Genomic DNA, 21,165 nt, shown 5'->3' on the forward strand with positions numbered 1-21,165 from the left:
TAAATCCCACGTTCCTGTCTGGAGAGTGGCCCCATTTCAGAAGGACTAATGAAAGTTGCGTGTGATGCACATGACTTCGAGCCTCTCCAGCACAAAGAGGAACCAAACCACCATCTGGCTCTATGATCAGCTTCTCCAGCCTCTCACACAGGCATGTGTACAGCCATGTTTCTGCAGTCTATGTCCAAGGGTGACTGCAGATACTGCAACAATTGCTTACCAACTGCAGGCACAACAGGGAGGGAAAGTGCATGCAAAGCAGGCAGGACACTAACTGCACCCCCAAGCTACATCCTGGCAGCCCTCAGGAAAAAAGAGCCATCAAATCACACCAGCCAAGCATGCAAAGGGCATCTTCACTGCACAGACTCATAGGCACAGCAAGGCACATCAGCCCTGCACTGCACTTATCAGGTGCAGAAGCAGCTGCTAATTGAGAGGCAAAAACGGTCTTTAAAAAGCTACTAAGACACAGGCACCCCTAGTGAGGGCCAAGAGCCCTTATCACAGCCTTTCTCTCTTCCAGACAGGCATTTGAAAAAGCCTGAAGCCCCATTCCTGGAGGTGTTCAAGGCCAGACTGAATGGGGCCCTGGGCAGCCTGGCCTGGTATTAAATGGGGAGGTTGGTGGCCCTGCCTGTGGCAGGGGGTTGGAGATTCATGATCCTTGAGGTCCTTTCCAACCCTGACCATTCCGTGACTTGACAAAAGTGGTGGGGATCTGGGCAGAAATCCATACTGTTAACTACATGGAATCTTGATGTTGAGTTCCATGTCACTGGGCTGCACAGACATTTCTGCACAGCAGTCAGAACTGGTCCACTTGATTATCTGCGATCCATTCTTGGAAATGAGCACCTCCATTCTGTGGGGTTTTTCTTTTTTTTTTTTTTTTGTTGGTTGGTTAGGGTTTTTTTTTGTTTGTTTCTCTGTTTTAGGTGCTGGAGTGCATATAGTGCATATCACAATTCATAATTACATTTTCCTATCGTTAACATCTTCTAAACCGAAGGCATTCTTTTTTGCTAAATGTTTGTTAATGTGATAAAACCAACAGTCAGACAGAAGCCTAGAAAAGCACTTAAAGACACATTTGTTAAAACACAGCAGGATTACATTCCACAGAAGAGATCCCAATCTGTCCTAGTACTGTCCAAAAAATACTTGGCAAGACCTACTGAAAAGGTGTCTGGCTGCAGTTTTTTCTCAGCCAGTTTGTAGCTGCTGAGCTACACAACAAATACTGATGTGCTGATAAAAACCTTCTCATAAGCAACAGTTGTCCTTGCAAGAGATCCTTCACAATCACAAATGAGAAAAAATAGAAGGAACACAATTAAAAGACAGAAGATTAAGAGACAAAATGATCATTAAAAAGGTATTGAGAGGTGGGGATCCACTGGAAGGCTTAGAAGCCCTCACCTCACCCACTGTCAGGGACGGATGCATTTATTTACTAGATGTGCAAAGCACACCTGTGCAACAAGCAAATTACACGACATCTAAAGGCACTCTTGTTTCTGTAACAGACTACTTAAAATAAATGCAAACCAGGAGCTCTGTTTCTAGTTTGCATGACAATTTCTAATGCATGACACAGTTTCCTTGATAAAATCATAAAGTGCAGTTATGTGAATGGCGTTTCTTTGAACTTTGTGCTTTGTTGTTTTTTTTTTCCCCTTAAACTACAGAACATAACAACTCCTGCCTGCTCAGTACATCCAACTCCCTTTTAGTAACTGCTCATCCTTTATCCAAGGCACAACATGAATGCTCTCGAGCACTACTGCAGTCACACAATAACTCCTTACTGCTGTATTTGCTTTACCTGTCAAAAAGTCCACAGGGAAGACAGGAAATCAAGAGTGTGCGGAATAGAGCTCAGCAACTATAAATAGCTTGTATATAGCAATATTTGATATGGCTACAGTATACACCAATCAGAAATGTTTCCAATATATTACATCAAATAGAGTTCAGGTCCTATTTGAAAAGCTGTAACAGCTGAAACACATTGCAGCTCCTGCATAAGGCAATCCAGGGCACAGCACAACATCCCCACAACACGCTGTAATAGCAGGGTTTGACTGCAGTCCCGACGTCTCTATGGGTATCTTGGCAACACTTTTAATACTACTCAGTTAAACCAGCCTAATTAACAGGGCTTCAATGAGACAAATAATTCCATGAGCATCAGCACTAACAGAGCCTACAACTTTCTATTCAGCAGCAATTTCCAGCCTTAAATTGAAGCTTTTCTTACTATCAAAGAATGTATAGAGATTTCTCTTATACATCTTGAATGGAGCCATTTTCTCACTGGAAAACTAATCAAGCCTCATCCACTCAGCCCTATATTTAAAAATAAACACAAAATAAAACCACGCCAACACTTCATTCTGGCAAAATTGGGTTCATGTCAGCCAATGGAAGAAGAAAGAAAAAAGAAACTGACTGAAGAGATAAGCAAGTAACTCACAGAAAGAGAGCTCATGTGAGCCAGCGGGGTTTGTTTGTTACAATGCAAGTGGCACTCTTGATTCTACAAATGAAAGTTAACAGAATTAAGCCAAACCAGTTGGATTGATAAAACTCAAGATTTTCCCTCAGGAAAGCGGCCAAAATGATGCTCGTCCCTTGAATGAGCCACTTGTGCAACAAAAGCATGAATGCCCAAAAACGCTGCCTCAATTCTTCAGCACCTTTCCTCAAAAAAAAAAAAAAAAAAAAAAAAAAAAAAAGATGGAAACAGCTGTCAACTGAAATCAAAAACACAGGAGGGCAGGAACACCTACTTGGAGCTACAGCTGTGTAAAGGGAGGAGCAGCATTTCAGTGCTAGAGCCTTCTAGTACTAGAGACACGGCAAAGCAAAACTCCATTTGGCACAGGTAGCGCAAATAAATGATAGCAGTCGGAAGCAAAATGTTTCTATATAAAGGTCATTACTAGCAGCAAAGACAACAAACATTAGAGGCGAATGTAATCTACTGACTGATTTTCAGCAGAAGTAAGAACGAGAGGGAGAGGAGGAGTGCTGCAAATTATCTCCGGGGTTGCAGGGTTGTATTTACACAGGAGAAAGATTTATTTACTTACATATTCTGTTGTCACATGCACTTGAGCTGGTGCTGACATGCTTAAAAATTTGTAAGTGCTTGCTTTTATGTCACATTTCCCTTTGACACCACGCTGTCTCTGCTTGTGAGAATTCACCAGTGGTACTACAGTACCTTACCAGGTCCTGATTCTTACTTTACTTATTTTCCAAACTTGTCAATGACCAGCAGAGGATATCGAAAGGACATTTTAGAATTAAACTACTTTTAAATTACTCCGTGCTACTTTTTAACTCTTCTTTGCATTCCTGCTTCAAATCTTCCTTCAAGCTTCATCTTCTTTTCCTATACTGTAAACAAAATGAAGGAGGGAAAGGCTTTGCTATATTTGTTCTTTTCCCCTGTTCAGTTAGTTGTCCTCTTCCAATACCCAGATAGCTAAAATTGAAATCAATCCTTCCCCCATCTTTCTCATACTGCTTCAGAAAGACATCAGAAAAGTCACACGTTTTTCTTTAGGCAAACACAAATGGAAGCTAAACTCATTTTTGGTAAGCTAACAAAACCCATGAGACAGTCTTAGGACGTAGCCAACACAACTCCCTCCACCCCTCCAGTTAGGCCCTGAATCACTACACTACAGAATCACTTGGGTTTGGTCCCTGGAAGTCGCTTTCTTGTTTTTGTAGTGGCAGGGTTTCAGCAAAAAAAAAAACAGGGGAAACCCAACCTTTCTTTATGCTAACATGTAGCCCACTAATCAGGACGCTACAGGAAGAGGGTTACATCTCGTAAGGCAGAATCAGTGCTGAGTTCTAGCAATCTGCTTCTCTGTGGAGTGTTTAATAAGCAAGTTCTTGCATAGGGATAAACACAAACACATTCCTCATGTTTACAAGAAGAGCAAGCACAAGGAGAGAAGAGTAGAATCCTCATTCCTTCCCCACTAGCCAGAAGGGAAGGATAAACCTGCTGATATGTGCTCTTCCTAATGCAGCCCAGAATAATGCCTTTGCCATGAGGGAGTCAGTTTGTCCATCAAGGCCCCCAGGGCCTTTTTCTTCAAAGCTGCTTTCCAGCTGATTGGCCCTCATACAGCCTGTACAGCAGCACAGGGTGAATCCCCCCCCAGGGGTAGAACTTTGCATTTCTCTTTACTGAGCTCCATGAGGTTCCTCTCTGTGCATTTCTCCAGCCTGCCAAGGTCCCCGTGGATCGCAGAACAACCCTCTGATGGATCAACCCCTCCTCCCAGTTTCATCTCATTTGCAAACTTGCTGATGGAGCACTCTGTCCCATCACTCAGATTATTAATGAAGATGTTAAGTATTACTGACCTCAGTATCAATGTCTGGTTACACCATCAGGGAATGACCTCCACCTGGACTTTATAGCACAGATCCTTGAGCCTGGCAAGTCAGCCCTTTTTCAGTCCACCTCACCATTCACTTATTCAGCCCATACTTTCTCAGCTTGCCCGTGAAGATATGGGAGACAGTGCTGAAAGCCTGGCTAAAGTCAAGACAAGGAACATCCACTGCTCACCCCAGCCACCAAGCCATTCATCTCATAGTAGAAAGCTATCAGATTGATGAAGCACAATTTCCCCTCCATAACTCCATGCCATCTTCCTGTCCTTTATCTGTCTGGAGCTGGTTTCCAGAAGGATTTTCACCATTACCTCCATAGATGAGGCTGATCAGACTGTAGTTTCCAACTCCTATCTTCAAGAAGGAAGATGTGGTATTTCTTTTTTCTGGTTCTCTGGAAACTCCCCTGATCACCAAGACCTTCTGAAGATAAGCAAGAGTGGCTTTACAATAAAACTAGCTAGCTCACTCAGCACTTGTGGGTCCATCCTGCCAGGTCCCATGCACTTGTCTATGTTCTCATTATTTAAATGTTACCTAACCTGATCATCCTCCACTAAAAGCAACTCTTTCTTTTTCCAGACTTTCCCCATTGATCTCAGGGACCCAGGATTGTTGAAGACCAGCCTAACAGGAGACCAAGATGAAGAAGTCTTTCAGCACCTCCACTTTTTCTGTGTCCTCTGTCACCATTTCAGCATTCTCCCACGTTATTCCTGTAGTTTATAGGTCATTTTCAACTGAGGTGAAACCTGGAATTTTCCTTTTCTTTTGCTGCTGATATACTTACTGATTATCATTTTGTCCTTATTAGCCCTTCCTAGATTCAATCCCAAATGGGCTTTGACCTTCTTAACCACATACAGTGTTCCTGGGGCACTCCCAAGTCAACTGTCAACACTCCATCCTCTTCTATGCTTCCTTTTTGTCTGAGTGTTTCAGGAGCTCTTGTTCATCTACGTAGACTTCCTGCCACCTTTGCTTGTTTTCCTGCTCATTGGAATGGTCTTCCTGAGCTTACAGGAGGTGACCAATGAAAATCAACTCTCTCTCCCATATCCGTCTCCTCTCCAGGACGGTGTCCCATAGACTGTTCCAAGCAGATTTCTGAACGTGCCAAAATCTGCTCTCCTAAAGTCCGTATCTGTGATCCTGTTTTTCGCTTTGTTCCTTTCTCTCAGGTTCCTAAACTCCACCATCTCACAGTCACTGCAAACAAGGGCACCATGGCTGCTACAGCCACAGCTGCCCCATCTACAAATCTCAGTGTGTCCTTTCTTGTTTATAAGCAGGACGCCCAGTAAAGCACTTCTGTCCGTTGTCTCCTTAATAGCCTGTGATAGCAAGCTGTCATTAGTACACCCCAGAAATCTCCTGGATCGCTCTCCCCATTAGGCTGTCCATCCAGTTAATGCCAGGCTGCTTCAGGTCTGCTGTGAGTACCTGGGTCTGCACATGAAGCTGCTGCTTCTAGTTATCTGAAGAAGGTCCCATTTATTTCTTCCTGATAGGGCAGTCTAGAGCAGACAGTAATGTTAGTATGCGCATTAATCCCAAGCTGCTCACAACTGGCCCATCATTCAGCCCAACCTTCACATATTCCCTCTGCTCTCTAAATTAAAGTTCAAGTTCCTCTCCCTGCCTTCCCAGTCTCTCCTGCTTAAAGAGCCAATATTCATCCACTGCAACACTCCAGCCATGTCAGATACCACACATCTCCACAATACCAATGAGATCTATCAATTTCAAAAAGCAAATAAAATTTACTAGATTTACACTTTGAGAAGGGACAGTTACAACCTCTACATACAAACCTAAAAAGAAGTTTAGACTATCAGTTCCTTCCACACCAGAATACCAGCTGTCAACCAAGCTGCATCATGAAAGAAATTATGGCAGAACAGTGAAATTTAGTCTAAGAGATATTTTCTAAAAACAAGGAGTGGTATGAGAAGAACAGAGTGCCCTTATTTTTAAAGAGCTTTCACAAGATTCTGGGATGATAACAGCACCCTGGATTTCAACACCCCGTGTAATAAAGAGATGCACAGACACTGCCCGAGCTGAATGCTAAGCGGCAGCTTACGTTTCTCCAACACAGAAACTGGAGCATGGGAGGTGGCCACTGTCTAACCAGGTCCCTCGTGGAAGTGGTCTCACCTCAGTCAAAGACCGGCACAGAGAAGCATTGGCATAGAACAGAGAATTTAACATTACAGATGACAGATACAGCTATGGGTAAGCTGAAAGAAGTGAAATGACTGAGTTACATCAGATTAGGTCTACAAATCCTACATATAAATAATCCCCAATAGAAGAAAGAGTTCAGCAGTCCTTTAAGCTAAACTGAGTGCATAGATAAAATTCTGCCTCTTCTTTTTTCTTCCCCCATTGGAGTTTTCATGTAAGAAACATCTGCTCAAAGTCTCATGGGAAAGTGGTCTTTTTCCTTTGAGTAAAGCAACACAGTAGTAGTTAGACAAAACAGCAGCAAAACAAGAGACAGAAATTACTTCCACTACTCACCAGTGAGAAGAACACTACTGATTTAAGATAAAAGCTAAAATAAAATATTGCCATCATAGGTTCTTAAGAAATTTCCATTTTCTAGGAAATAGGAGGAAAAAAGCAATGCTGAGATCAAGTTTTCTACAGCAAATTCAGAGACAGAGAGAAATTAAGCTGACAGGATGTACTGGCCCTTAAATTCTGATGCTCAGGAACAGGAGACAACACTTAATTGACCACAGGCTGATCTATAGAATTGAAAGCATCCATTTTTACCTGATGCTTTTCATTAGGTTAGCTATTGAAATGCATTGTGCAGAATGTGTTATTTTCTTCTATCAAAGCAATTTGCCAGAAAGCTTACTCTTCAGTGAAGTATAGCTCTTGACACATAGCAAATGATACACTACACATTACAGCTTAGCCTTCAAGTTTTCACTCACAAGGAAAATAAAAATGGTTTAGATTTAAGAAGAAAAACACAGGCTACATTTTTAAGTCGCTCTGTGCTCACAGGTGCCCACATAATACGTTTTTCCCAGTCAAATCAGATACAGCAAATATTCACTGGAAGGCTCTCGGATGGAATACTGCACACCCAACGCAGGAGGAATTTTTTAACAAGAGCCATACTCTTCAACTGGCCCTAGACAAAGGCCTTATTTTTAAGTCTGAAGGGTGCAGCTCTTTAATTTCTCTTGTAAAGCACAAGCAGTGAGAAGCATGTTGACAGCTAGAAATTGCTGTTCTGTGGGAAAATATCCACAACTGCCAAGAAAGGATATAGAGACCTCAGTATTGAGGAAAACCACCAGAAGCTTAGTGGCACAGCCTGCTCCTCCACACATCCCACCAGGCTGGCTCATCCTGCAGGAAGGGCAAGAGGAGACGATGGAACCTGCAAGGCAGCAGAGGAAGGGGAGGGAGCAGAGGGAGAGGGAACAGAGGGAGAGAGCAAGAAAACATCTTCAAGGGCAGTCAAGAATCAGGCACAGAAGGGATGTGAGAGAGAGGAAGCAAGGAGCAGAAAGAGCATTTAGACTGAAGGAAGTAAGCAAGATCCTGGGACATCCAAGGACATGGCAGGAAGGGAAAATATGCGTGGGCAGGGCAAGGAGCCTGAGACACCAGTGGTAGCAGCTAAGAAAGGTCACTGTCAACACAAACATGGGCAAGTTCTCTAGCACACTGCTGAGTAATGAGGCAGAACGGTTAGGGAGGCCTGGGAAAGGAAGAGGAGTGCTGAAATGGGAAACCAAAAGGATCCCTGTGCAACAGCAGAAGGATAATTATTTATTCTTTTTATTGAGCTACTGTAAAAATTATTAATTTGTGTTCCTGGGAGGATGATGGGTATATATTAAAAAAAAAAAAAAAAAAAAAAAGTAGGGAAGAAGGTCTCATCTTGGTTCATGTATGCCTTAATACAGAAAAGGAGAAAACAAAGTGGGGAGCAGAAATAATGGGGAGACATTCAGAGTTCTAGAACGGCTCTGGGCGGAAGGAATGTCAAAGATCGCCTAGCTCCAACTGCCTCCTGTGCGCAGCGCTGCTGACTGCTACATCAAGCAGCACTCAGGCTGCCCAGGCCCCCATCCAGCCCAGCCTTGAGCAGCTCCAGGGTCGGGGCACCCACAGCCTGTGCCTGAGCCTCACCGCCCGCTCCGTGACAAACTTCCCCGACACCTGATCTCCATCTCCCCGCCTTTAGTTTAAAACCATTCCCCCATCTCTACCTGCCCCGTGTAAAATGTCGATCTCCCTCCTGCCTGAAGCTCCCTTTAAAGTACTGGAAGGCCACAACGAGTTCTTCCCGGACCCTCCTCTCCTCCAGACCGCACGAGCCCAGCTCCCTCAGCCTCCCTTCACAGGAGCGGCGCTCCAGCCCTCCGACCATCCTCGCGTCCCTCCTCCGGACCCACTCCCACAGCTCCACGTTTTTCTCGCTCTGGGTGCCCCACACCCGGACGCAGAACACCACGAGGGCCCCGCACGGCCACCCCTCGCTCTCCCGGCGCGGCGCGGCGGCCACCTGCCGGGCTGCTCACCTGCGCCCTCCCTCCACCGCGCTCGGGCGACGCGGCGGCTCTGGAACCGGTTTCGCCCCGCCCGCCCCTTCCCCTCCCCGCGCTCACCTTGGGCAGTTCGCGGAGCTGGTTGGCGTCCAGCAGCAGTTCCTCCAGGCTGCGGCTGTAGCGGTAAATCTCCTCGGGCACGGCGGCCAGAGAGCAGTGCCGCTTGTCGATGGACTCCACGTGACGGTTGCACCGCCACAGGGGGATGCAGTGGAACATCACCGCGGAGCGCGCCGCCCCGCCGGGGGGACGGGCCGTTGGGGGCCGCGGGGCGGGCGACGCCGCTCACCGCCGCCCCCTCCCCACCGGCCGCTCGCCGCCGCGGGTCCCGGCGAGACGGCGGCAACGCGCATCCAGCGCGCCCCGGCGGAGGGAAGCGGCCCCGGGCGAGCGCGCCGCCGGCCCCGGGAAGGGGGAGAGAACGGCGGGCGGAAGCCGGAGCGCGGCGGGAGCAGCCCCCTATTGTCCCTCGGCGGGCCGCTGCCGGCCCCGCAAGGGCGTCGCGGGGCGCCGGGCGCTGCGCTGCTGGCGGACGCCGCGCATTCCCGCGCCTGACCCGGAACACGGCGGCCGCTCCCCCTCCCTCTCTCCCTCCCCTCCTCCCCCGTCCCGGCTGACATCAGCGGGGCCGGGCCCCGCCGCCCCGCCCCGGGCCGCGCCGCCGCAACTTTCCGCGGTCCCGCCGCCCTCATCCCGCGGCAGAGGCGCGGGACGAGCGGTGTGAAGGAGCTGCGGTGCCCTCAGGCCACCCCGCCCGCCCCCGTTGCCCGCCTTTGGCCCTGCCCGAGGCGCCCGTCAACCTCACGGAGCGTCTGCGGGTCGCGTCAGTGTTTTCTTTTTCATGTTTTCTTTTTCAACTATTCGAGCACAGAGTTATGAGGAAAGTGGTGAACTGAAAGTACGGGATGCTTAAACGAGCACCAGAGCCATTGCTGATCTTATTCCAAAAAAAAAAAGAAGAAAAAAAAAAAGAAAGAAAGAAAGAGAAGGAAGAAATCAATATGCTACGCTTAAGGCTTTCTGAAACGAGAGCCCCATCCAGCCTAACTTGGAATGTCTCCAGGGATGGAGAAGACACCACCTATCTGGGCAACCTGTTCCACTGCCTCACCACCCTCACTGTAACAAACTTCTGCCTTATTTCCAGCCTAACTCTCCTCTCTCAGTTTGAGATCATTTCACTTGCCCTATCACAACAGACAATGCTAAAGAGTCCTTCCCCTCCTTTTAGATACCGAAAAGCCACCATCGGGTCTCCCTGGAGCCTTCTCTTCTCCGTGGCCTCGGAGGGTCTCCATTGCTGGGTTCTGTAACGCCAGTTTGGGAACACACACGGTGATGTAAAATAGACTTGAAAACAGGCATCTGACATCAGAGCTTCTCTTGAAGTAGTACTACTTTCTTGCATAATGATAACTGCGTGCATTTACAGGAGTGGGGCGGAAGGAGAAGTTTATCATAGCAGCCTCTGCCCTTCTGTCCCTGCGTGCTACTGCAATAAGTAGTCATAAAATCACTTACTTTTTTTTTCCCCTTAAATGAACTGATAAATCTTGCAAGCTACGTTTGTCTAATTTCTGTGGACACTGCAGTGATCTGTCTATTTTATGGCTTTTTTGGACTGCGTGTACTGTTACAGTTTGCTGTCCTACAAACTAATAAACTTTTCAAAAGTTATCCTTTGTGTGTATTATTATATAATAATATATGAACCAATATAATCAGTAATTGAAATAAATATGTGGAAACTCCCCATGTATCTAAGTAAAGAACACAAAAAAGTCAGAGTGGAAAGGACTGTGAACATCTCTGACTTGATAACAACTAAGCTGAAAAGCTGTTTAGAAATCAGCAGGAAGTGATCAGCTGTACTGAATTCTGACCATGCTGTGATTAAAGATGTGTGTTGGAGAGAAAGTGTCAGTATTTCAGCATACATTTAATCCCTGTGGGTGTGCAAATTGTTTATAGCACATGAAAACAAAAGCTGTGATTGATCTTTCTCATCTTGCACGTGAAAAGATCTTCACCTGCGGACTTTGAGAGGAGTCTGATCCACTGCAAGTCTGTGGTTAAACTCATGGTGTGGAAACAGGCATCAAGGAGGCTGGGAGGCAAACAGTTGTTGAGGAAGCAGTATTCTCACAGCTGAACGCATCACCCTGAACTTCAGCTTGCAAATAAACCCATCCAGTTTGGGTAGGTGTAATGAGTTACTGGTCTCTGCTGCTCTGAGAATCAGCAGAATCAGACTGCCCCGGTGAGCAATCAGAGGATGACAGTACATTGACAGGATTTGTGCAGGCACATATGTGACAAACTTCTTAACGGGGTAATTGTGCCCCGCAGGGATAAGAGAAGCACTGCCTGCTCCGACAGCAGCGATCCTGCTGGTTTACACAGGTGAGTGGCACACCTGCAGAAGGAAGCAAGGGCTGTTCTCTCCCAGTTCTGCCTGTCTCCAACTGCCATTTGATAACCATTTGGTTTGCTTCCATTTTATTTTAAGGTTTTTTTTTAATCTAAGTCCTTCTCTTTCCTCTCCTTTTTTTTTTTTTTTTTTTTTTTTTTTTTTTTTTTTTTTTTGCTTCTTAAAGTACTTCCATAATTTTATATACTGTTTCCCTTGACTTTATTTACTCAAGACAGCTAGGTTTTGTCTTACAACTCTCCCAGCAATGCCCTGAGCTTTTGAGGTGTATGGAATCTGTAAGAGAGGCAATGCCACAGACATTTTTTGGTAGAGAAATGAATGCGTGCAGCAGGTTCTTTCTTGGCAAGCTGCTTTACTCAGCCTCAGGCAGACACGATTAGACTTCTCCAAACTCAGCTTTGGAGGGGAATAGATGAACTCTGGTTCACCATGATGCCACGGTTCACATTTTTTTTCTATTGTTCATACTGCAATCAGGCAACCCACACCAGGCTTTGTGTCCACCACCGTTGCTCTGCTAAAGTGCATTAAGGTGCATATAAACACAGGAGAAATTGTTACCAAAAACCTTCTAAAGAGGATGTACTCCTGAGGGCTGACTACACCCCAGTTACTCACAGCACGTGTGCAAGGAGCAGTCTCACCTACACAGGACTGCCAGCAGGGCTGTGCTGCGTGTAAGGGATCACCTTCTCAGCTGGAAATGGCGGCAGGTACTTGCTGCACGTTCTGTCATGTCAGAACTGAAATCTGGGAGACAGGTTACAACTGAAAACTTAGTATCTTCTGGACTATCAGACAAAAATCCTACAACCACTACCAGTTTGGTCTGGGTATGTAGGCAAGAACATCAGTCCTTTTATGTGCTTGCCAACAAACCTATACATATATACAGAAAAGTAGTTTTATATATATATATATATATATATATATATATATATATATATAAAACTACTTTTCTGTGATTTTAAGGACCTCAGACAATGAAATGTAAAATACAGATAAGGTGAAGCTGACCTCAGGAGCATTATTCCCAGTTATCATTCAGGAGAAGTGAGAGCAAGGTTACACTGCAGATCCCTTCCTTGGCACCAATTATGCAGAACTGCTCTCTGATTTTCCGAAAGGAACACTCCGTTTGTTTGCAATTCAAGCAACCAATGTCAAATTTTGAGTTCCTTATAATAGGCTTGATAATAGGCCCTGGTTTTCAGTGAATGTGAAGAAGGTGACTGCTGCAGCAAAAGCAGGAATAACTGAGTCAGGACAGTAAAGAGCATTTTGGAGTACAGAGGGGGAGAAAAAAAAAAGAGAGAGAATGGAGAGAAATAGCTTTTAGCATCATCATAGTTTAAGTAGTTTATAAAATTCAGAGTTTAAGACCCACTCAAATTAACAATAAGAAAATAATGAAAAGGGAAAAAAAGCACACCAAGTTCCTGAAGCTACTTCTGCATTAAGGCCTTCTTCCCTCCCGCAGCCAGGTTTCCCAGTGCCCTCAGAGAGGAGGAGATGCAATTACAGAGCGTGAAGAAGCAGAGGTAAAACAAGAAAGGCACAAAGAAAGGAGAAGGAGAGACTCACAGACTGCAGGTGATAGCAGCAGTCCAGGCTGCAATAATCTAACCAGCACTCTCAGTACACAGGCCTTAATGCCACTGGAGGAGGAGTTAGCCACCCCTGTGAACATTCAACTGAGTACTGCTAAACTACCAGCAAGCAGAAAGCCTGCAGAGCTGCTACAGCGCTGGAGTTTGCTAGCACTGACCTACTCCTCTCAGTTTTGCTGGATGAGGACTCCAACCACACTTATTCCTCGGTTTTTATTTGAATTGTTTAGAAGGGGGTTGTACAAGCAGCAGGTGGGTGGAAATACGAAGCATTCCTATGTTGATTATAGCTACAAAAACTGCAATGAATTCTGGTTACAAGCATCACATCCACAAAGTTTTTGTGCGTCTGAAATAATTGGTATGGAATAATGTTAATGTACCATTGTTACAAAGATATCCCTATGAGTTCCAATGAATTACCATCTGCTAATGCAAAGCTTCAGTGGCACATGCTGCCAGCGGTGCATTTAACACATTCAGCGTGTTTTTGTAGTGCTATAAATAGCAATCACTTTGAGCAATAGCTGCTGCATCACTTCTCTCCTCCTCTCCACTCCCACCCCCAAACAAATCGCTCACGTCACCTTTTATTTGAACACAATGAGCTGTAATCACATGAGGTATTACTTTGCTTTAATCCTATTTGCTTCAGTTTGGTTTGTAAGGAGTGGCCAATAATATGTGGTTCCATTGTATCCTATGGTTTCTTATTTCACACCAACTTTCTGGGGCTGACATCCATCATCCTCTTTGGCCAGAAGAACAAATTAATAGGTTCTGGCTGGTAGGGAGAAGCTTGTGACTGGGGATGTTTTTTTCTACCTTTAATTTTTTTTTTTTTTTTTTTTTTTGTCCTTTGCTTTCCTTTCCATTGCTATGCTGTCACAGCTGTTGGCTAGATTGTGAGCCCCAAATATTTTTCAGGCTTTCACTATTTTGCTTTGTCCAAAAAAGGTCTGATCTCTCACAGCAAATTTTTACTTCTTTTACTGTCAAGCAAACAAGTAGAGCCACAAATTCAGACCTGTGTTTGATTTTTTTTTTGAATCAACACCATAATTTAATTAAATATCACTCCACTGTGTGCAGTTTAGTGCTCCATTTCCCATGCCCAACAGAGACAACCGAGCTGCTGTGTTTGGGATTAAAATGAAATAACAGGCACCAGGAGGAGGTAAGTCACTCTACCCTGCATTCAGACCTGACAGAGAAACTTGGGGTTTTTGGTGGGCATCAAGCCACACCTTCATCCCATACTCTTCATCCACTAGATGCGGAGGAACCCATTTCCCAGTGGGCTCGAAGCCATATTCATTCAGCATTACTGTACAGGAAGCTGCAGCATTACTGTGCAGCATTACTGCCTGCTGGGGAGCTGGCCCAGGCAGGCTTCATAGAATCATAGAATTAAAATACTTTGAACTGAAAGGGACCCAGAAGGATAACCAACCTCAACTCCTGCTTCCACACAGGCCCGTCCAAAATTAAACCCTATGTCTGAGAGCATTTTCCAAAAGCTCCTTGAATTCCAGCAGCTTGGGGCCATGCCTACTGCCCCTCAGCTTTCTCTTCTCTGGCCTCAACGTACAAAGGGACTTCAGCCGCACCCAATACATCTTCTGTACTCATCACTGTCCTTGTTGGGGCAGAACTGTGACAGTGCAATGGCAGCAGCAAGTAACTTTGCTCATGCCAACACCATCTTTATGGGCCATTACTTTGGTACTGATCAATAGATCTGGAGAATACTTTGCTGAGTGATGGGAAGCAAAAGCAGCTAACACTGGAGGGTAGTAAAAATTTGACAGCTTTGAAAAAATATTTTAATTGGCTCATAATGTATATATACATATAGTTGTTGTATGGTTCATAATTTCCTTCTTCCTCCCATCTTAACTGGAAGGGAAGTTTAATGCCCTCAGGGTAATCACATGGGGTCTTATCTGCAATTATAGATGCACATACAATTCCACATTTGGAATTCATAAAGGCAAGTTTTAATGTTGATTATACTCTCCACTAATTTCCTATAATAGCTGTTTAGCTCATAGAGTGCACATTAATTAGACTGTTGTGCTTTAACTATTTTTGCCATAGATTTCTTTTTCAAATCATAAAATACAATAGAAAATGATTACTGATCTTCAGTAAAAAGAATGAAATATCTGACATTTCTCCATAGAAAAAGAAACATAGAATATGAAAGTGACTTATTTAATGAATCAGATCAAGAATAAAGGAAATACAAGCAGAATGTATTTAGAATGCCCGATAGAAAAATTGTAGTGAGCAGTTGCACCAGGTAACATTTTTTCTGCCTCTGTCGCAGCAACAATTGCAGTTAAGAGCTGATGACTGAATGCAATGAGTGACTAGGTGTTATGTAGCAGAGCAATGAGAAGCACAACTGCCTTCAGACTCAAATGCCCCTCTGAAGAGATATCATGCTGAATACCAAAAGGTAAATTAGCAGTGCAGGACATATATACTTCATATATATGATCTTCTAGTTATGAGAAAATATATAGTTGGAAAATAATTAGCTACCATTAAAAATAGGCAAATTGTAAAAAAAAAATAATAATAATAAATCCCATGAGCTTACTGTTTGCAGCAAAATGGTAAAGCATGAATGTCCAGGTCACAGCATCTATTAAACCAGCTATCTCCTTCTGTACAACCTGTGTTAAAACTGTCACAAACAATTGTTATCAAAAGAATTCAGGTCAAGTAAATCTTGGCAAACAGACATACTGTGGTGAATTAGGAAGTTTATGGACACTTATCAAACGCTCTGCAGGCCAACAGAAAGTAAACGGAAAGCAAGATGAGATGGAGTGGGACTCTGGATACCTTTCATGAACTCCCAAAGGCAAGAAACTGCTGTCAGATCATCATCAGCTTTCCTATGAGAGAGGGTTTCTCCAGATATCAATGTGCTTAGTAAAGACTGTATTGGATTTTAAGAACGTGTTCAAATTAATTTGATTATATGAAGAGATGAGATGACTACAAAAACTTGAAAATATGTGTACCAGAGAAAGATCTGATGATTCTGTTGGACACAAGCCTGAAAAACTGACTTCCTCCAATCACTATCTGTCGTGCAATATACACTTGCTCTTGCCCATTGGTGGGAATCCTCACATGGGAGTACCATCAACCAGAGGTGAAGGTGGATACCGCTCACTACAAAGTACCACTATTTATTCACCTCACATGCAAACACAGACCTTAAAGCTGAACATCTTATTCAAGATTTATACCATTCATTTATATTCAATGCTTCACCCAGATGCCCCACAGGCCTTGTAGACATAAGGGAATGTGAAACCTTGGCCTCCTTCCTGACACATGCTCCTTGCAGCCCCAGCTGGCAGGACGACACTGGTAATCCTGCTGCCTGCACATCCACCATCTTGTTCCGTACAGTGCTGGGTTTTTTTGGAGGGAGCTGGGTTTGCCTGCCTGATGCTGGATACTTGTTTCACCTAAGGAAAGCCTGGCTGGTCCCAGCCCAGAGCTCCTCACTGCATCCCTTGAACCATGCACGGTGATAAGCTCTGTCAAAACTGTATGGGCATGAAGGCAATGTCCCAAACACATCTCAGTCATCTCCATAGGGATGCCTTTCCACTCATGGAAATCATTGCCTGGGTGAGGAGGAAGTTAAAATCTATTAACATCCATGCTTAAAGGCACCAACGTTTTGTAACCTGCTTGAGCTGCTGGTACTCTGGAACAGGTTTGAGCTCTCATCTCAAAATCAGTTTAGTGGGTTCACTTGGTTGAGATCTTTTAAATGTCTTCAGTTTTCAGCCTGAAGCCATACAGACATGGTTCACCCAGTCTTGGTCCAATGCAGATGTGGCAAGATGATACAGTTTTTGTCTCAGCCTTCCTCTCTCTTCATCTTCTACAAGACCCTTGTGAGACCAAGGAAGTTCTACACTACACCATGAATTAATCTCAGGGCTGAAAACTGAGTAAAGGGAAAAATGAGAGGAAAACAGATATAAGTGAAGCCAGAAACAAAATTATTTGGCACTTTCTAGCTTCTGCAGAAACATGGTAAATCCTGCATGAGTCTCTTCTTCCCTCACACTGATATCCAAATGCTAAAAGTTTCTGACCTTCGCGTGCGCTTCCCTGCTCATCTTCCTCTGCTGAAATTCCCTCAAACTGAAAACAAAACCCTTCTTCACATTTTGAAATCTGTCTCAGAAGGGAGCCTTTTCTCCTTCTGTCATCACAAATGATGAGAGGAGCTGATAATCTCTATCACAAGTTGGCTCAGCACCGCCTTCTGTGAGATCTAGTTTCTACTTGCTCATAATCTCACCAGAGATGTTTTCTACCTCATGAGTCTGACTCAGATTCAGATATTTTGAAGAAAGCATCAGCTAAAATGATCACATCTTTCTGATGTGTTTGCCAGAGAATATAGCATGCAGTACACTGAAAAGACACACAGTAATCTTGCTATCCAGACCACCTTGCTTTAGCAAAAGTCATTTTAGCAGAGAGTTACAACTTTTGCTGCAACAACCATGACATTTGTACAAGATCCCTTTGGGAAAAAAAAAAAAACAAAAAAAAACAGTTTGCATACATTCAGCAGTACATGTGCCTAACGAGTTTAATATTTAACAGCTAAAAATCCCACATTCTCCATGAACTCATGGACACCAGTTTGAACATAAGTCAGCAGTGTGCCCTTGTCACTAAGAAGGCTAATGGCGCTGTGGGCTGCATTAGGCAAGGTATCACCAGCAGTGAGGGAGGTTCCTTCCCCTCAGCATTGGTGAAGCCACATCTGGAATCCTATGCTCATCTGGGGGCCCCTCACTACAGAAGGGAGTCCAAGGCCACAAAGATGAAGTGGCTGCAGCACTCTCTGGTGAGAAGCTGAGAGAGCTGGGACTGCTCAGCTTGGAAAAGAAGAGGCTCAGGGGGATCACATCAATGCTTATACATACCTGAAAGGAGGATGCAAAGAGAACAGAGCCAGCTTCATTTCTGTGGTGCCCAGTGCCAGGACAAGAGGTGACGGGCACAAAGCGAAACAGAGGGCATTCCCTCTGAGCACCAGAAAGTACTTCTGTGCTGTGCAGGTGACAGAGCACTGTCACAGGCTGCCCAGAGGCTATGGAGTCTCCTCCTTAGATATCTTCAATATGGATGTAGTCCTGAGCATCCTATTCTGGGTGTCCCTGCTTGAGCAGGGGTTGGGCCAGATGCACCCAGAGGCACCTGCCAATCTCAACCAGCCTGTGTTTCTGAGACACTAGTTGTTCCTTTTCAGGAAAGTGGACAACTTGGCTCTGCAACTTGGCTCCCCGACCCAGGGACGTCTTCTTGTGAGCAAGGTGCTTGCTCATTTACCAGATGAAGCAAAAGCGAAATTCCTCTTGAATTTGTCATAACACAGCACAGATTTACCTCTATATAGGGAACAAAGGCATGTGACCTGCACTGGCTGCACAGTCTATGATCTGTGGCATTAGGCAGCAAACAGAGAGAATCACAGCATGTTTGCTGAGCTTCATTCCATACCAGAAAATCTAAAAAGAGAGAGATTTATTTTGATTTCAGCCCTATACTGCTTGTTGTGAGGGAGAATGGAGAACTGTTGTCCGTAGAACTGACTTTATGGATGGCTGTTGTTTTTCAAGAGGTAAATCCTGGTTCCACCTCAAGCTTTAAAGGGCTCTGCACTTATCTAACAAGCTGTGTAGCAGTTCAGCATCGTCAGTCCTCTTACTGGCATCCAGCAGAAAAAGACATGGCCCCAGCTTGCTTCTAGAAGGAACCGGGCATTCCCTCTGTGATGAGAGCAGATACATTCACAGGCAGCCCAAGAACAAGCTGCTTAAAAGCAAAATGTGCACACAGGGATAAGGTTTTTTCAGCCTACATAAGTGTTGATGCATCTGTAAATGGATGTAGATCAATTATTGATTTTCATTGAAGCTGCATCAGAGTTCTCATACTAGGGACAGAAAAATCCTCTCTGTTCACTGCAAATCTAGGGTTTGCTGCTTGTAAAACCTTTTACCTCTTTTTCCAGCTTTCCAAATCAATTCTCCAATTTTGCAGTGGCCAAAAACAACATCTCCCATTTTCCAAAAGCCACCCAAAAATCACAGTGGGCTCCAGTTGTTAAGGGATGGCCATGGGTGCAGGAGGAAAAGCTTGCAGCTTGCTCAGGGACTGTTATCAGAACAATGGTGATGGGTTCCAGCTCTTTTTCTTCTTCACAGTTAGCATAGAGAACACTAGGAAAGGACTGATAAATCTGTTCCTTCAACAGGATGGCAACTGGATGCTGCCCTTGGCACCCTGCTTTGGGTGTCCCTTTTTGAACAAGGGTCAGATAGAGCCAAAAGATCCCTGTCAGCCTCAGTCAATTGGTGATTCTGTGACTCTTACCTCACATAGCCTCTTCTGAAGCTGCTCTCCTTCACTCAGTGTGTACAAGACAGTATGTTCCTTCCACACTCTGCTAGTTTCCCTGTTAGAGAAGCAGCAGGGTGTACTTGGAGTTAAGACAATGACACTGTGATCAAGCACAACATCACCTGGACCTGCAATGGGTGCTTTCCTTCTGTCATAGCTATCTTCTAGCATTCCAAATCTTTCTCTCTGCTTATTTGAATATTAAGTTTGGTTTAGAACCTAGAAACCAGCATGGTTGTTGAGTGGGGAACAAATATCCAGATTCAGAGTCTTTTGGTGCCTCTCAGGTCTCTATCCACATGGGAAGCTCTGGGCATGGCTCCTCTTCTGACCTGAGAGAATGAGTCTCCACAAAGACCCACCAGTCCTGCAGAACTGTGTTTGGAAAGATAACGTATCTGCCTCTTTCTGAAGCACTCATCAAATGCCATGCCACCTGAAGGACATCACAAAGTAGAAAAATAAAGGCACACTTGGCCAGTCACCTTAGAAGACTTCAGCAGCTATGGGAGATTGATCTTTATTGGAGAGATGCCTCATGCACCAGCAGGGAAGAACGGAACAACCGTGCTGGTACATGAAGCGAATGTGTCTAGCATAAATATGTCTGTTTATAACAGAAGAACCCTTTATAAGGGAAAGATGTCCAGCCTTAATTTTTCTACCGCGTTTGTCCTCTGGCAAAACTCGCTGTCATGATTTCAAACGTGTTTACATAGCACAGGCTTTCCATTGTTGGAAAGATGATGTGGTTTAACAGAAGCTTAAATTAAAGAAAATAAAAGGCTGAAAAAGCTAAGTAGATTGTTTTTCTTGAAACTTTAGACTGAAAAAAAAAAAAACCAACAAGGTAGTTTTTCATGAAGACGTTCACGTTTCATGAACAAACATGAAATTCTCATGTAGTTACAGATATCCTGTTGCCAACCTTCCCCCCAGCTCTGGTTTTTATAAGCTGTTGGAAAGTGTTTGACAAACCATATCAAGTAATAATCAAAAGATAGGAATGTTTGGCAAGGAGGATGATCCCATCAGACCTACAAGAAACAGCCTTAGCTGCAGGGGATGCTCAAGCATGGGAGCCTACAGCAAAGCAAAGGTGAGCAGTGATTGTTCACTTGCTTCAGGAGAAAGGAAGCCTTCTTCTGAGCAAAAGGGAGGGCCAGCTTTTAGGGCAAGGGCAGCAGGAGCATGTCATTACCTGCTGCTGGTAATGTCCTTGTGGGATCGGATCAGGGATTCCCCTGGGCTCACACTGCTGCTGATGCTGTTGTCAGCAGAACCAGCCCCTGTGGTCAGAGGGGTACAGCCTTCAAAAAGAATATGAATTTGGAAAGATCAAGCTCCAGTTAGAATCCACAGCAAAAACAGTAACCAAGTCTAGTAAACATAGCACTGCAAGGAGGAAGAAATGTAGTGAGCTACTCTGTGCCTTAAGTATGCAAGAGTGCAGCAATGCAAGCTTTTACAGAAACAAATAGTTCAGTCAACAAGAAAGATGGAACAAACTACATGTTCTGCATGCTGTAGGAGTTTAATAGCCCTAAGAAGTGAAACCAATTCTGCTGCTGATTCTCTTGCTTTATGGGTGGTAAGCTTGGAGTTTGGCAATACACAGCACACATAGAACATCTTTATGCAACACTCT

General features: G+C 44.5%; 2 protein-coding genes across 4 annotated transcripts in view; one reads left to right on the forward strand and one right to left on the reverse strand.

Annotated features, from left to right (window-relative positions):
- The window catches only part of LRRC1 (leucine rich repeat containing 1), an 89,801-nt gene extending 80,571 nt beyond the window's left edge, over window positions 1–9,230 (reverse strand). For all 3 annotated transcript variants that reach the window (XM_085217905.1, XM_085217904.1, XM_085217906.1), the window contains exon 1: window positions 9,072–9,230. In XM_085217905.1, the coding sequence (XP_085074031.1) occupies window positions 9,072–9,230 (159 nt within the window). The remainder of the gene's footprint in view (window positions 1–9,071) is intronic.
- Window positions 9,217–10,688, forward strand: LOC146545075 (uncharacterized). The gene is made up of 2 exons (XM_085217907.1): window positions 9,217–10,132; window positions 10,243–10,688. Exon 1 carries the CDS (start codon window positions 9,217–9,219, stop codon window positions 9,733–9,735), a length of 519 nt encoding a protein of 172 aa, XP_085074033.1. The 3' UTR covers window positions 9,736–10,132; window positions 10,243–10,688.
- Window positions 10,689–21,165: the final 10,477 nt, after the last annotated feature.

The sequence above is a fragment of the Meleagris gallopavo genome, chromosome 2 (assembly GCF_905368555.1).
Source record: "Meleagris gallopavo chromosome 2, MGAL_WU_HG_1.1, whole genome shotgun sequence".
Classification (NCBI taxonomy): domain Eukaryota; kingdom Metazoa; phylum Chordata; class Aves; order Galliformes; family Phasianidae; genus Meleagris; species Meleagris gallopavo.

Bases quoted from the DNA above. Each gene is read 5' to 3' on its own strand.
- LOC146545075 (XM_085217907.1), top strand. From the start codon at position 9,217: ATGCAGTGGAACATCACCGCGGAGCGCGCCGCCCCGCCGGGGGGACGG.